The sequence below is a fragment of the Brassica napus genome, chromosome C8, assembly GCF_020379485.1.
Source record: "Brassica napus cultivar Da-Ae chromosome C8, Da-Ae, whole genome shotgun sequence".
In the NCBI taxonomy this organism is placed as follows: Eukaryota; Viridiplantae; Streptophyta; class Magnoliopsida; order Brassicales; family Brassicaceae; genus Brassica; species Brassica napus.
This window is the reverse complement of record NC_063451.1, coordinates 48,459,933-48,475,567: the sequence shown is the minus strand read 5'-3', so window position 1 is coordinate 48,475,567 and position 15,635 is coordinate 48,459,933. Positions and strand designations below refer to the sequence as shown.

General features: G+C 36.8%; 3 protein-coding genes and 1 pseudogene across 4 annotated transcripts; 1 reads left to right on the top strand and 3 right to left on the bottom strand.

Annotated features, from left to right (window-relative positions):
• Window positions 1-491: 491 nt before the first annotated feature.
• Window positions 492-1,943, bottom strand: LOC106420189 (tropinone reductase homolog At1g07450). The gene is made up of 5 exons (XM_013861036.3): window positions 1,738-1,943; window positions 1,405-1,612; window positions 1,079-1,292; window positions 889-995; window positions 492-815 (listed from the first exon to the last, which is right to left on the bottom strand). Exons 1-5 carry the CDS (start codon window positions 1,803-1,805, stop codon window positions 624-626), a joined length of 789 nt encoding a protein of 262 aa, XP_013716490.1. The 5' UTR covers window positions 1,806-1,943; the 3' UTR covers window positions 492-623.
• Window positions 1,944-2,197: 254 nt separating this feature from the next.
• Window positions 2,198-3,528, top strand: LOC125591350 (annotated as a pseudogene).
• LOC111206855 (transcription initiation factor IIA large subunit-like) lies at window positions 3,430-6,109 on the bottom strand. 2 transcript variants are annotated; one of them, XM_048765447.1, is made up of 12 exons: window positions 5,930-6,109; window positions 5,680-5,865; window positions 5,398-5,562; window positions 5,079-5,231; window positions 4,963-5,008; window positions 4,810-4,868; window positions 4,539-4,649; window positions 4,292-4,435; window positions 4,157-4,217; window positions 3,930-4,084; window positions 3,767-3,850; window positions 3,430-3,679 (listed from the first exon to the last, which is right to left on the bottom strand). In XM_048765447.1, the coding sequence occupies exons 2-12, from the start codon at window positions 5,803-5,805 to the stop codon at window positions 3,656-3,658; spliced, it is 1,128 nt and encodes a 375-aa protein (XP_048621404.1). In that variant the 5' UTR covers window positions 5,806-5,865; window positions 5,930-6,109; the 3' UTR covers window positions 3,430-3,655. The 2 variants fall into 2 exon arrangements, with proteins under 2 accessions (XP_048621404.1, XP_048621405.1); XM_048765448.1 differs by having other exon boundaries at window positions 5,680-5,854; window positions 5,930-6,043.
• A 2,174-nt stretch (window positions 6,110-8,283) lies between these two features.
• On the bottom strand, window positions 8,284-8,982 carry LOC106420190 (small polypeptide DEVIL 9). The gene has a single exon (XM_013861037.3). The coding sequence runs from the start codon at window positions 8,754-8,756 to the stop codon at window positions 8,436-8,438; it is 321 nt and encodes a 106-aa protein (XP_013716491.1). The 5' UTR covers window positions 8,757-8,982; the 3' UTR covers window positions 8,284-8,435.
• Window positions 8,983-15,635: the final 6,653 nt, after the last annotated feature.

Genomic DNA, 15,635 nt, shown 5'->3' with positions numbered 1-15,635 from the left:
TCTTCGCTCAAATTAGAATTAGAATTTGGGAATTTTGAGTTTTCCAGGTTCAGTGCCGAGGATAATTGATATAAAACTAATGAGAATCGTTTATGATTTAACGGCTGATTTTTTAAATTACCAATTTGTCAAGTCAACTATTAGTTGGGGAATAAAATCGTGCAAACAATACTTCAATATTAAACTTGCTAATTTCAAATAGTTAAGGATTTAAATGTTTATTTTCCCGGTTATTTTGGAGTATTTCAAATCAATACTTTAGCTAAACACAAAAGAATACGGTATGAGTTACGACAAAGTAATTAATACATTTGCTAAAATCAGTAATTATAATCTTTGAAGAATCAATATAAATTTTACAATCCGCTGACCTTAATAAATTTTTATTTTTTCTGCTTTAGTCTTTGTTGGGTGGTATGATCACAGACTAAGCTCTTATGTTATCACTAAAAGTAATCAAAGGAACCCAAATTTACTCACACAAACACTCTGATTCCAAGATCTCTGCTTCAAAAGCTTCATTTTACTTGGACATGATGCAGTAATCGAGTTTATAAGAAAACTAAACATAACGTATTTTTCATACATCACAACAATGTTGTTCTAGAAATGTTTTCTAGGGTTTAAACCTCTGGCTTGTAGGAAAAGCCATTAACAGTGAAACCTCCATCAACACAAATGGTTTGTCCTGTTATATAAGAAGCTGCAGGTAGACAAAGAAATGTAACCAAAGACGCAACCTCACGTGGCTCACACGCACGGCCTAATGGGGTTCTTGAGAACATAGCCTCGGCGAACTTCTTGTCATCAAGATACTGAAAAAATTCACATTTAATAGATTCAGGTAAGAAAAAGAAAATGAAGCAAAAATCTCAAAACAATGCTTACTTTTTTGACAAGTGAAGTTGCAGTGACCCAAGGAGCAACAGAGTTAACCCTTATACCATCACTTGCCCATTCACATGCCAAGTTTCTTCCCAGTTGATTCATGGCTCCTACATAAAAATAAGCTCAGAATATCTATAAACATAATTACACACATTTTCACTAGTCATTGTCATAATATTGATTTATGAACCTTTTGTTGCACCATATACGGAGGCAGTTCCAGAGACAATCCCTGATACAGAGGAAATGAATATGATAATACCATTCCCCGAGACTTTAAGCAAAGGATGAGCCAATTGGGAGATATGGTAAGCAGATTCCAAATTGGTAGACATCAAACTTGAGAAATCTTCTGCTGTACTTTCTAAAGTTGGCTTTAACATGAACTTGCCAACATTGTTAACCTGCATGTAATAGTTATTGTAAATGGTCAACATAAAAGCAAACACAGACAAAAAAAAAATTGAGACTTAAACGAGACCAAAAGTGCATAAGAAAGGTTGGAGAGGACTTTACAAGGATGTTGAGTTTGGAACCAAATAGAGAAGAAACAGTCTGCATCAGCTGATCTCTTTGAGGTCGAGAGGTAACATCACAAATTGAACCACTGACTTGAAACCCTTTTCTTTGCCATTCACTTAAGCATTCATCAAGCGAAGTTTGGTCTATATCACACGTGTGCACTCTTGCACCAAAACTTGCAAGTTCCTCCACTATTGCATACCTGAAACCAAGTATCAAGCTCAGGATTCTTGTATCAAATTTTCATAATGATCACAAATAAATGAAAAGAAAAAACATAAAAGAAACTCGGAAACAGAGGATTTGAGAAAGATGAAGAAAACAAACCCAATTCCCTTGGTTCCACCGGTTACAAGAGCAGTCATACATTGAAGACTCCACCTGTTGATATCCATTCTTGTGTTGATGTGTCGCACTAAGTCACTATAGCCACAGATATAATCAATCAAGAGTGATCAGACTAATGGTTGGCGATGTATTCGATATAAGAAACGTATTGTGAAACAACTGTTGAGATAAATCTACAACGTAAGAGAAAGGTACTGAACACAAGTAAATATGTGAACCTCTCATTTTCCTGTAGCATGAAACACGTGGTTAAACAAAGCATGTTCTTGTCTTTATAGGAATCGTCCTCCACACCATAAATACAAACGGCTATGATATTGGTTTGGTTGTTGGATGCACGTTCGTCATTTACATTTTAATGAGTTTTGTGATCTCATCTTATTATATAATACTCACATCTAGCCGGTTATTAAATTTACACATTTGTTAATTATTTAAAGTAAAGCAATTGACAATACTTAGATAAACTATCAATGTTCAATAAATAGCTAAGTGGTGGTTAGACGCTTTATAGAGGAACCAATGTTAGCGGGCGTCTAAACCAATTCTTTGAACGTCGTCTACATCGATTTTGTGCAAAGTTGGTTTGAAAAAATTGTTTTGTTCAGACCCGATTTACCGACTAAACAGACGCACATATATTTAGAAAGGTGTATAATCTTTATCTGCACGTTTATTTCCCTGAAAAACCTTGTCTGGATCTATTTTATTGTATACTAAGCTAGCTTGGGAAGTTTACATCCACCTCCAGTCCCTACGACTTGAGCAGTTCAACAATCTATTTCTTTGAAATGTTTTTTAGGTGTAAATATATATTAGGTCTTATACGTAGATTTATAAATAAATTCTTTAACAATATATATGTCTATATACCATTAAAAACATAAAGTCTATATATATGATAGACTTTGATTTCTTCATTTTTCTTGTCCATCAATGGCAATAACTTACAAATCAATAGCTCTCTCTATAATCACTCAACTATGCCTCGTTTCTTGCGTGTCAAGCCAACAACAAGAAACAGAGTTTCTTCACCATGGTTTTTTCGAAGCCAACATACTCAAGTACGGATCCTCCAAGGCCAAGCTTTCCATGGCTTCTCCATACCTTTCAACAACCCTAACAACTCATCAAACTCGTTTTCTTTCTCCACAAGTTTCGTTTTCTCAATCAACGCGCCAGGTCATGGCCTAACCTTTATGATCTCTCCCTCCATGGATTTCACCAGAGCCATGCCGAGTGAGTTCCTCGGTCTCTTCAACACTTCAAACAACGGAAACTCAACAAACCGAATCCTCGCGGTGGAGTTCGACACTGTGAAGTCAAACGAGTTTCTTGACGTCGACGGTAACTACGTGGGGATCGACGTCAACGGTTTGGTCTCAGTTGAATCTGCACCGGCTGCGTTTTTCTCTAACCGTCAGAACAAGAATATAAGCTTGAAGCTTTCGAGCGAAGATCCTATTCGGGATTGGATCGAGTACAGTGGAGAGGATATGCTTCTCAACGTCACACTGGCTCCTCTGGACATTTCTAAACCTAAGTTTCCTCTTTTGTCAAGAAAGATGAATCTGTCTAATATTTGATTGAACAAAGAGGCAAATGCATCGGTTCATACACCTCATCAAACTAGGGTAGAATCTTTACGTTTCAACTCCATGAGGCATTTTGTTTTGTCATCAAGCTTGCAATAACATTATAGAGATGCTAACTATTACATTGTTCCTGCTCCACACGGTAAGAGAAGCCAAACAAAAGTGCTGGAGAATGTTTTAAATAGCAACAAGCCAACCAAAGTACTTTCCCATAGATGTTTGTCTAAAATCATCAGATAAAAATAAAGACACTGGACAATGAAGGAACTGACTTTCTCTAAAAGCATTGCTATTGTCAAAGATCAGAACTCGAACTCCCCAAGCGCCTGAAAAAAAATAGACAGCAAGCGTCAGTATTATCGTTTAACCAGAGTAACTCCAAGCTTAACTGAGTGAAGGGAAACACATAGTACTTTGTTGAAGAGGATGTCCTTGTCGTTTATATGCATGATCCCATCTTTCAGATTGCACTTCCACCTGCTCTTTGTGCGAGTCACCTAATTTACATACAACACCAAACAATTAGAGCTACAAGCAGAGAAACACACACATCCAGACAACAGGAGAGTCATTTACCTTGTCAAACTGAGCCAAAACCAGATGTTGCGTGTTCATATCCTCACCACTCTCTAAGTCATCAAGCTCGTCATCGTCATCATCTTCGTTCAACAGCTCTTCGTCATCTTCAATGATGTCGTTTTGTGCAGTAACAGGAGTGCTCGTTTGTATCTCTAACCAAAGAGAGATTTTAGCACTAAATATTTATTTACAATCTCTAACCATTTTGTTTGGCTTCGCTTTACCGTTTGGAGCAGGTGTTCTGCCCTCGTTGAAGTCTTCACTTGGTCCTTGATAGCTGTATATCTGCAACTCATAAAACGTTCAATGTCATAAAGAGATTCTGTGACTACTCAATGGAGAGGTGGAAGCATTCTTACATTTGGAGTAGACAACATTTCATCATAAGGGTCAGGCATTGGCCCATCCACTTGAGGTATCTTTGAAGATGAGCAGATGAAATCTCGTGGGACACTTTCATCGCCAACAAATGTTATGCAGAGTGTATCTCCCTCAAGGGTCGCCTGCAACATTGTGCTAAAATCAGATGAATCACCGAGATTTCAATAAACACTTCATTCTTTTTTTTTCTAAGACAGAAACAAATGTATAGTTCTACACACAGACCATAGGCAAAGCATCGCTTGCACCGTCCTGCTGTGGTATAGATCCACCGTTTTGATATTGTGCAGAAGAATCATCACGCTTCCGTTTCCCAGTGGATGGGACAAATAAGTCCTGGACGTATTCAAATGAAATATAATTAAGTTCCATAGTTCACTGTTCAGTCATGGTGAGCTTAAACAATGTGTACAATGAGGAAGTCCTTGAGAAGAGCACTAATCAAATTCAATCCTGTAAGTGTATTCTGGATATAGATGACAAGTAGCAGCAGTACCTGCATAAAATGCTGATTAGGGTTTCCTCTCTCAGCCTCATCACGCCCATCCACATAAGCTGTCATCAGATCAAACATTTATATCCCAAAACAACAAACTGAGACAAGTTTCTTTTCACTTAGACATTAGTTGCTAGTAAAATCAGTACTTACCAACATTGACATCAAGCCTTGGATTTGTCCACGGAGAAGGTGGTTGCTGCAACAAAGAGAATACTCTCAGTTTTTATAAGCACTTTAAAAAAGCAGTTTAAGAAAGCAAAGCTCACCATATAAGGACTGGGTCTTGCTTTAACATCAACGTGGCTTCCATTCTCAGTTCCAGGAGTTGGATAATCGCTTGATCCAGTAGGGATATTATACATTGAAGAGTTATCAGCCGTACCAGGAAGCGGCGTTGGAAGAGGAGTCTGCATAGGTGTCTGCTCCACACAGAACACAAATAAAACCATTTCTTCGTCAACAACAACAACATATGTGTTTAGTTTCTCAACAATCAAAATTAAAACCATTTCATTCGTCAACAACAACAACATATGTGTTCAGTTTCTCAATTACATACTCAAGGCAAGTGACAAGTTTACTTACAGGAGGGAAGAGCATTTCAGCGGTGGGAGTCTCATACTCCTCAGTACCTTCATAAGGAACATTCAGATCATGAGTCAATGGACCTCCAGGTGTCGGCCTCTGAGCCGACGACCTTTCAATTGGTCCAGACAAGACCCCAGCTTGCATCATCTTCGTCTCCCAAATCTTCTCGCACATAAAAAAAAACAAAACTAATTAAAAACCACTAACAACCCAATTCCACTAAAAGCATCAAACTTTTACAAATCTGATTCAAACCCTAATCGAAAAAAAAAAACTTACTCCTTGAAGCTCAGCGAGAACACTCTCGCCGGGACCTCCGTTGTTAACGAACTCCTCACGGACTTTGCTGACGACGTCCTCGATGACGTGGATATACACACCGCTCGTCGTCGTCGTTGTAGCCATCTTCTCTCAAATCTCCTCAATTCAATTCCGGCCAAAATCGAAATCGGCTCTAACGCGAATCTGAAAGCTTCGATTTAGAAAATTTTACATGCCTTTTAAAGCAATCGAAGAGAGTTGAGCTCACCTGAGGCTAAGACGGAGCTTAGTAGAGAGATCGGCGACGAAGCGAAGAGATCGAAAGGAGCCAATCAAGACAAAAAAAATTAAAGAACAAGAAAAAAAATACAGAGAAGAATATAAATAGGTTTGGATCAGATCACATCTCAATATGGACACGTGCCATCATCTGCGCCCACCGCACGAATATAAAATTGTTTTGGTTCGGTTTTTTCTTCGACACAATAGGTTTTGGTTCGATTCGGTTTACTAAAATCCAAACCAAGCCAATAACCAACTATCTCTTTACTTATTTTTTTGCCTTTGATATGTATAGTCATTTTATCATACATTATGACAATAACTAAAATAATATTCTTTTCAAATGATTTTTTTTTCCTCTAAAGTTTGTTTATCTTACACGTCTAAATTTGATGGAGAAATTAAGAAAATACTAAATTTTACTAACTTTGATTCAACCTAAATTGTTAACAGAAGAATGTTTAGTTCCACTAGTTTTTATTCTTCTAAACGTACAACCATAAAGACCCTATACGAAATTTAAAATTTGTTTGAGCTTTCCAACTCCTTTGCACTTTTTCCTTGGGTTAAGTAGGACGTTGGTGTTGTATAATCCATATTCGCATGGAATAATAATATGATTATAAACTCGTATTAACGAGCCACGATACTACACATGTATATACTATTACTTTCTCACTTGCGACTCCTTTAATCATTACCATGGAACATGTTTTGTCTGATCTGTTATTGTGGAGCAAATAGTCACTTGAACATGTGACGTTTAGGCTTATCCTCAAAGCCTTTACTCAAGTCAATCAATGAACTTTAGATATAGTAATAAATCGAAGTGAAGCCCTAGAAATAATATTATATCGGATGTCTCTTGCATTTGCTAAAGACGAGCCTTTGGTTTCAAGGTTTGAAAAGAAAAGAAAAACTAGCCCCCTCGATCAAAACGAACAGTCGCCACAAAAATTCTGATACCTACTAAGCCACTTGGTTACGCAGTTTCAAAATCAGAAGCTGCTTCCTCCACCGTTAGATTTTCATTCTGACATATCCAACGTCTCTCTTATCGCCATGTCATTTATTTTCCAAAGTTTGTAATGTTTCTGACACTGTTCACTTTCTCTCCCTTGTACTTTTGTGTTTGGTTTCTCACCTGAGAAGTCTGAGTTTCTTTCCTCTTTAATTTCGCATTTTTGTATATTTTTACCATTTTTACTGTAAGAATTTCCCCGTACGATTATTTTTGAGTTTCTTTTTTTTTCTTGCAATAATTGAAAAACTCTTTTGAATAAATCTATAACGTGATCACTTATTTTTTGATTAAATCCAAAATTCCTATGATCATGACATTATCGTCAGAGTCAAAAAGAGACAAAGATCGAGTGGTTCACAATTTTCCACTGGATTCTTCAATATCGCGATTTTTTTCCCGCTCTAATTGTATTCATATCAGTAACGCGGAATAATGCCCAAGTACGTGCATTCATACACAATTATACTAATTCTAACTTAATTTTTCTATTTAAATATAATATGCTTCATATATTTTATAATATATTACTAGTTTCTTTCGGTTTCATATATAGGAAACTTAGGTTGGCTAGAGGGAATCTTCGTTCTGCTAACTAGACAACAAAGTGTGAAAAGATTACTGCCACAAGATGCAAAAACGAATATCTATAAAGATTAGGTTCTAGAAAAAGTTATAAAAAAAAAACTGATTATAAAGCTCATAGAATGAAAGGTTTCTGTAACTCTTTGAAGAATTTTTTCTCTTCTTTTTTGTTTTAATTTTTTTTATTGTAGATAGGTTTTGATGTACTAATTCAGTTAGTCAATGTAATAACTCTTAATGAAAAAGATAACAAATCCAAAAAACTATAGTGTTGGCACTTGGCAAGATCTATAATCTGATAGCATCAACTTTATTGACCACTTAATCACCCCATCAGGATAACTATGCATTAATTAGATAGAATCCCATTGTCGTTCTTTTAAAAGTATTGTTTGAAGTCTAATCACGGCCATAAAAAGAGCTGCAAAAGGTCATATGGAGCCAAGTAAAATTAGTAAAGAACTATGTGAAAAATACTCAGATCTGTTGACCAGAAAACAACCTCAGATCTTTGACCAAGTAAATTATCATTGGTTATTATTTAATTATTTTCCAGACATTTTGAAAGTGACTATTCGATTTAATCCTATCAAAATAATTGTACGTCTCGACACATGACCCTCCAGATTGTGGCATAAACTTTCACCTTTTTCTATATGTTCGATGTTTAATTTTTTTTTTCCATCAGACGACCCACTTTAAATTATTTATACATCTGTATTCATGACTCTGTCTTATCAAAATTATTAATAATAGTTATAATATATTATCAAAAGAATCTCTTTCTTACAATGTACTAGTATAGAAACTTGTAGCAACCTAGAGTAGAGAATCAAACTGATCTAATAGTAGAAAACAAAAAGAATATAAATGCATGAGATCTAAGCTAAGAATCATGTTTATGCCAACATACAAGCATAGCCACACACCTTCTCATGATGTAAAACCTTCCCTTTTGTTCTTTGGCCAAGCTACTGTACTTTTGGGTAATGGAAGACGATGATGATCCTTTCTCTTTCTTTGAGGAGCTCCTGGAGATGGAGGAAGGCACTGAGCATTTAGTAGATGAGCTTCGTACGAAGGCAGGAGCCTTTGTGGAGGAAGCGCTTGTTGAGTAGCTTCTAGAGAACTTAGATTTAGAGGAACTAGAAGATGAGCACGATGCAGCTGATGCATCCTTTTTGGACAGCTTCCACTTCTCGTCCATGTCTGCTTTTGCGGGAAGAAAGAAAGATGGAGAGGAGGAGATATAGAGCTTCTTCTGACTCAGATGGAGGCCGGTCTCTATTTTTTATTTGATTGTGAGTTTGTGGTGAATGAGCTAAAAGGAGAGATAGTGATCTAGAGAGAGGGAGAGACAAGTGAACTGCTTATATATAGTGAGTCCTGCCAAAATAAAACTAAATGGGAAAAATGGAAATGATGAAGGCAAGAGAATGAACTGGATTATTGAGTTAATTAATTATAAATTCATACAATATGCTAATTTGCTCGGCTTCACACGAAAAAATGGAACTAATATTTAACTCTTAACTCTTTCACACATGTTATGCATAACTGAACTTTTTAAAAAAGTAAAGGTTGTAGAGCCGTGATAATACAAAAAAACTATAATCAAATATTGTTACCGAAGTATTAAAGTTCAAATGATCATAGTTTAATTATGCTAGGATACTTTAATAAGTTTTAACCAGTTTTTCTGCTTACTAACTTCCCTTTTCAGTCTTTCTATTTATGACTTTTTTACCAATATAATGTGTTTTAAGAAACAATTATTTTTTAATAGGTTACAAGTCTGGTTTTCACAAATAAGAGGTGTCTATCGTCTAGTACGCATGTATATATACACAACACATTTTGGTTTTATACAAAGATGTTATTAATAAGACTGGCGTTATTCCTTCATACTTTTTTTTTTTTGCTGGTCAAGTTCTCTTCTCCTTAATATATGGATGAGCTTTTTACTTAAATTTCACTTGTTTAGTTTTGTTTTAATTTCTTGATTGCTCAACACTAGTTGTGATTCGTTGATCCAAATGGCTAGAGATCGTCGTTTTTTTTCTTTGTAGGTTCCACATTTCCATCAGAATGACTTGAAGCTTCACATACTAATATGAATCACTCATTATGGTTATAAAGAAAACAAGAAAACAAAGACGTTGTTAACAATTAACGTAATCAACCGTCACGTGAGAGAGAGAGAGGACAATAATTTGTATCCATACATGTGTTTGTGTGTTTATTGGTCTACAATTGAAAGTATATTTACGCAAATGAAACTGTTATAGTAGGAAGGCAACCATAAGAAAATTTGTAATAGTAGATTACTATTTCTAAACTAGTTGCCTTTAGAGTAAAGCTTCCGCGAAATGCAAAATAACTCTCTGGAATTATACCTACGCCTATATATATTTAGTCAAACGACGAGGATCCAACAGAAAGAATATTCTTGACGAGTGATTCAAGTATTCCTATTCGAACATCGTGCCTTAAATTATAAACGAAGCCATTAAACAAACCTTCATGAATAAACGAGTTTGAATATTTTGTGTCTAAGATGGAAATTTCTAGAACATTTTATTATTATTATTTCTTTTGTTATATGGGTTGATGTTGAAAAGGAGCGACATTATTTCAAAATTGTATACTAACGTCTAAGATCTAAGCTGGGTCTTGTCTCTCGAATTATATGATGAATTAGTGGTCGACAATTATAAGAGTTTTTTCAAAACGAAAACATTAACTTTTTCGTGAAAATATGATTTGTGAGTGTTTGGCGAGAAAGGAGCAAAGAGGGACGGGAAGAAAAGTGTATCTTACGATAAATATTATTGAAATCGGGACCAAGAGTAGACAGCTTTGGGTCTAATAATATTCCACATGTTTTCTTTACTTGCGTTTTCAAAACAGCCTGGGTTTCCCGAAAACAACTCATTCAACTAGCCATGGTAAACAAACCATGCGTACGTACTTTTCACCATTTTTTTAATTACAGAGTCTACAAGAAAAAAATTAAGCAACACAAGTACACAACTCAGGCTGTGAATGGTATTAAGTGGAGTAAAATAGTGAAAAATAAATATGAAAAAGAGAGGTAAGAGTAAATCAGAACCCAATTTTTTCTTCTCCATTTAATGTAGAGTAATAGATTACTCCACTTTTATTATTTTTGGCTTAAATTAAACGAGATGAAAACAAATTTCACATGATTAAAACTGGAGTAACTCAGCAGAAAATATTGTTTACTCATATTTTATTATCACTAATACTACCTTCCAATTACACTCTTAACGCATTTCGATGATGATTTAAGATGTTAACGTCAGGATGCAACTTTTTGAATAAAAAATCGAAAGCAAACTATTAAACAAATTATGCTTATGTACCTTAACTATTTGACTAGTCAAACATTTCTGTCAAGTTAAAGTAGCTTAAATTACTCCCTTTTTCTGCAGGGACATTAATTAGCCCATATCTGACAGGTTACCTCGATAATCAGACAGATAGTAACTAGAGACTGATTAATGCAATATTTTTTGAACGTATACAACAAGTATCTAACAATTAATGAATATAAATCTTCTTCTTTTTTGAACACTAATGAATATAATCAAGTCTGACAAAAAAACAACAATATTCTCTGAACAAAAAAAAAACTTACAAGTTCAACCTTACATCGCGCGGTATTATTTTATTTGGGATTACCGACAAAAGATCCAATTCTTCTAATAGTGTAAACAAACAAGAGAAAGCTAGAGGTAGAAGATGATAGCTAACAAATTTTCTTCTATAGTTGTATGTTTAGCATAAATAAACAAAACAATGTACTGATAAGAGTACAATGTGTCACTTATACAGCGAATGTCTCTCTGGTTAGCTAACAGTAAACGGAAACAAGAGATTAACCCAAACACTAATAACACGGTTAAGTACTCTAATATCTTCATAACTAGTGATTTCAACATTTGATCTTCAGACATACTGCTACGTTACAAAGAGTAGGTGATCTCAGGTAGAAATGTTGCCACCCAAACACACTCGACTTGAGTTTCAAAAAGTGTCGTTTATGATGTGGCTTCTTCTCCTAATGGAGATTAACTCCATATGCCCTCTACCCTCCAAAAAAATCCCTATTTATCCCTTTATTATAATATAATTTCTTTTTCATTTTTTTTAAATATAAAACGTGGCTAAAGACGGATTGCCCTAAAATAATTTAGTTATTTACAAGATCCAACCAGAAAGATCCGACCCATACAATACAAACCCTAAAACCCGACCCATCTAAACCAAAACGATGTCGTTTTTAATTACTCAACATTCTCTTCTCCAAAATTTTCAATCATCGGGTCTGTCTCTCCCCCAACCCTCCCCTTGCGACACTCTCTATTGCAAAATCGAAGATTGAAACCCTAGAGTATCCATTTTCGTTCTTTCTTGTTTGTTTTCCATCTAAATCGAAAATCCATCTTCGTTCTTCCTTGGTGGTTCGTGTCTCAACTATCTCTTTGTCTCTCTTGTCTGAAACCCTAAAGTCGAGACCGCTTCGTTTCTTCATCTTTCTTTGTCGAAATCGAGGCTCCATCTTCGTTCCTTGTGGTAAGTGATTAGTTTCCCTTTATTTGGTTGTTATTTGGTCGAATTTGTATGTAGATTTGAAAACAAATTTGGGGAAAACTTTGAATGTGTCTTATATTTAGATATTGGCTTTGAAATTGGATAAGAACTTGGTAAATCTATTGTTTAGGTATATATTACATCGAATCTATTGTTTCCGATTTGAGTTATAAATTGTATTTAATTTTTGTTAATAGAATTGTATTGGGGAAACTTAGTTGATGTTGTGTTGTTGTTTTGCGGTTTGAATTTAGAGTGATTGAGTGTTGTAATGTCTTGTACAGGAAAATTATGAAGAAAAATCAAAAGGTAGTCCCCAATGAAAGTCGTCGTCAGTCTCTTAGAGTCAGGAAACCGGACTCGGCTGCAAAAAAACCAGAACCGAGAGTTCAGAAGAGCAAGAAAAGCAGTAAGAAGAGTAAGAAGAGTAGGCCAGTGAGAGAGCCAGCGAGAGCACCGAGTGTAGAATCGCTCTCAGTCTCAGATGAGTCCGAAAGAGAGGGGTCCGATAGGGAGGGGTCTGAAAGAGAGGTATATATATTTTGTATTCATTGTTATTGTTTGTGAGAAATGCTGAGTAGTAATTAGCAGTAGTACAAGTACTTTTTGTATTACTAGCATTACTAACATGTATAAATTTATTTTGATTGCAGGAAATGCAACCGAATCAACCCCTTGAGTTCTACTTCAAAAGCAGCGAGTTCCCCCAGAGTTCGAAGATACAAACTAAGTGCTTCGTGACCAGGACAGTAAAGCTCATCAGGGATAAGCCTGAGGCTGCGTGGTTAACAAGCCATCCTAAGTTTCGACATTTCTTCCACATGCCAGACGAAGATAACCTGAAGCTTCAGGGGATGTGGATGTTACTACTGCGCACCATTTGTACTCCAGAAGATGATGTTGCATGGTTTGCGGTTAATGGTGTAACCATCCGCTATTCTATGAGGGAGCATGCCCTCATCTCTGGGTTAGACTGCGGTGATTATCCACCAAACTATGAGAAGTTGGGAGGTTATAAGTTTGTGGATTATTACTTCCATGACAGAAAGAAGATCACCATCACTGATGTGAAGCAGAAGATGTTGTCTATGCCGCCGTGTCCAGATAGATTGAAGATGACAGTCTTGTTTTTTCTTGGTCGGGTTATCAGAGGAAAGCCGAAGGATGCTGGAAATTTAGACGATTTCATATTAAGGATGATGGACGATTTAGATGCTTGCAGATCATTTCCCTGGGGTCGTCTAACGTTTGAGGATGCAATAAAGGAGATTAAGCACGTGATGAACCATCTGAAGGGTGAAGTGAAAGAGGCATGCGCCTTTCATGGTTTCATCATCCCTTTAGAGGTAAAGCATATAGTTTAGAAAATTTTTAATTGTTTTATAATTCAAATTTGACACTGTGACAATGGATTTTCTAGGTTCTGGCTTTTGAGTGTATTCCGGATCTGGGGAAGACGTTTAGAATCTATTCAGAGGACGCCAGTGAAGAATGTCCAAGGATGTGTAAGAGCCGGTTTACAAAGTCCAGTCTTAGGGGTTATCCTTTGGAAGACATATATGCTGCGGTTGGAGAAACAAAGGTACATGTATATATGTATAGTAGAAGCTAGTAGAACAAAAAACTCATTTGAGCTAACTTTTGTTTTATTTTCAGGTTATCAACAGTGTCTTAGTTCCAACTATTGGTGAGCAAATTATGCTGGCTCGTATCATTGATGAGGAGCGAGAGTATGACCGTCAGGGCAGCCCAAGTGATACTTGGAACTACTGGTTAAATGTGAAGCAGAAGAATATTTGGTGGGAAGAGCTATATGAGTTGGATCAAGCTGCACGAGGAGTGTTGCCAAAAAAGAAAGACAAAGAGAAGGTGACATTTGCAGAAGGATCATCCTCTAATTCTGGATTAGATTCGAGGTTGCAAGGTCTGGAAGAGAGGATTTTGGAGTTCATGGGAGAAGGATTTGCTGGACTTCACGTCACGGTGGAGACAATGTTGGAGTCTCAAAGCTCAAGGATGAGTGTTCTTGAAAAGAACCAGCGGCTTTTGAGAAAAAGGGCTAAGAAAATAGAAGACAGGCTAACTTCTATTGAGAGTAAAGTGGAGCCGAGTCATGGTGAAGACATGGATTTTCGACAGTGGGACAATGATACATATGAAGAGAAGGACAAAGCTTGTTCTGAGAAGGAGAAAGCTAATGCTGAGCACGAGGCTGGGAAAGAAAAGGATAACATCGAGAATACTGAGGAAGAGGGTGAGAAAGAGGCTGATGACAATGCTCAGCAAGAGGGTGAGAAAGAGAAGGAAAATAGTGAGGCTGATGAGGAAGAAGACAGTGAGAGTGAAAGTGAAGAGTTGAAGCAAATAAAGGAGAGAAGTAGAAGACAAGCTGCTAAATTGTGGAAGGAAATTGCGAATGAAGAAAAGATTGGAGGGAAACATAATGAAGAAGAAAGTGAAGAGAAAGAGGCTGAAACCAGTGAGGAAGAGAATGAGAACAATGATGAGAAAGATGAAGAAAAAGTGGTGGAATCTGAGGCTGAAGGGGAAGATGATCAAGTAGAGGTTGGAGGGAAAGAGGATCAAGAAGAAGAAGTTGAAGGGAAAGAGGATGAAGAAGAAGAAGTTGAAGGGAAAGAGTCTGAAACCAGAGAGAAAGAAAAGGAGAAAAATGAGACTGAGGAGGTGGAATCTGAGGCACGGGAGACAGAGATAGAAAAAGGAACTCCGACACCACCACGTGGGAATCAGACAGAGGGAACTCCCAAAGATGATGACAATGAGCCTCGGGTTGAGACGAACAGAACCGGTGAAACTCCAACACCACCACATGGGAGTCAGTCAGAGGGAACTCCCAAAGATGATGACAATGAGCCTCGGGTTGAGACGAACAGAACCGGTGAAACTCCAACACCACCACGTGGGAGTCAGTCAGCGGGAACTCCAACACCGCCACGTGGTAGGACTAAGGCAATGGCTGCAAGGAGACCAATAATTAGGCGTATGGAGGATGAACCTGGAAAAGGTGAGAAAGTTGTGGAAGAAGAGAAACAAAAGAAAGAGGCTGTGGAAACAGAGGAAAAAGCAGCAGAGAAAGTTGCGGATGAAGAGAAAAAAAAGGAAGAGGTTGTGAAGGAACATGCTGAGGAAGTTGTTGAGGAATACAGTGAGGAAGAAAAGCAAAGGTGGATCATGGTCGTTTACAAGGAAGCACCGAGTCCTTGGATCATGTATAGGTGCAAGGAGAATGTTGTTGTTGCTGCACCTAAGAAGAGTGGCAGACCAAAGAGGAAATCACAGTGGGTGCAGACTCCTTTCACGGAGGGGAAGAAGCGTAAAACAAAGCCTTAGGCTTTTATGTATTTGGGATGATATGTATTTTGGCTTTTATGTATTTGGGATGTTAAGTATTTTGGATGTTTGAAACTTGGTAGTTGAATGTTTGAACTTCATAATTTGGATGTTTGAA

Bases quoted from the DNA above. Each gene is read 5' to 3' on its own strand.
- LOC111206855 (XM_048765447.1), bottom strand. From the start codon at position 5,805: ATGGCTACAACGACGACGACGAGCGGTGTGTATATCCACGTCATCGAG. The intron at 5,009-5,078 runs GTGAGCTTTGCT...TCTTTGTTGCAG, and splicing joins CAAGACCCAGTCCTTATATG to CAACCACCTTCTCCGTGGAC. The intron at 4,085-4,156 runs GTAAAGCGAAGC...CTCTTTGGTTAG, and splicing joins CAGAACACCTGCTCCAAACG to AGATACAAACGAGCACTCCT.
- LOC106420189 (XM_013861036.3), bottom strand. From the start codon at position 1,805: ATGGATATCAACAGGTGGAGTCTTCAATGTATGACTGCTCTTGTAACC. The intron at 1,613-1,737 runs GTTTGTTTTCTT...ACTTGGTTTCAG, and splicing joins GGTGGAACCAAGGGAATTGG to GTATGCAATAGTGGAGGAAC. The intron at 816-888 runs GTAAGCATTGTT...GAATTTTTTCAG, and splicing joins CAACTTCACTTGTCAAAAAA to TATCTTGATGACAAGAAGTT.
- LOC106420190 (XM_013861037.3), bottom strand. From the start codon at position 8,756: ATGGACGAGAAGTGGAAGCTGTCCAAAAAGGATGCATCAGCTGCATCG.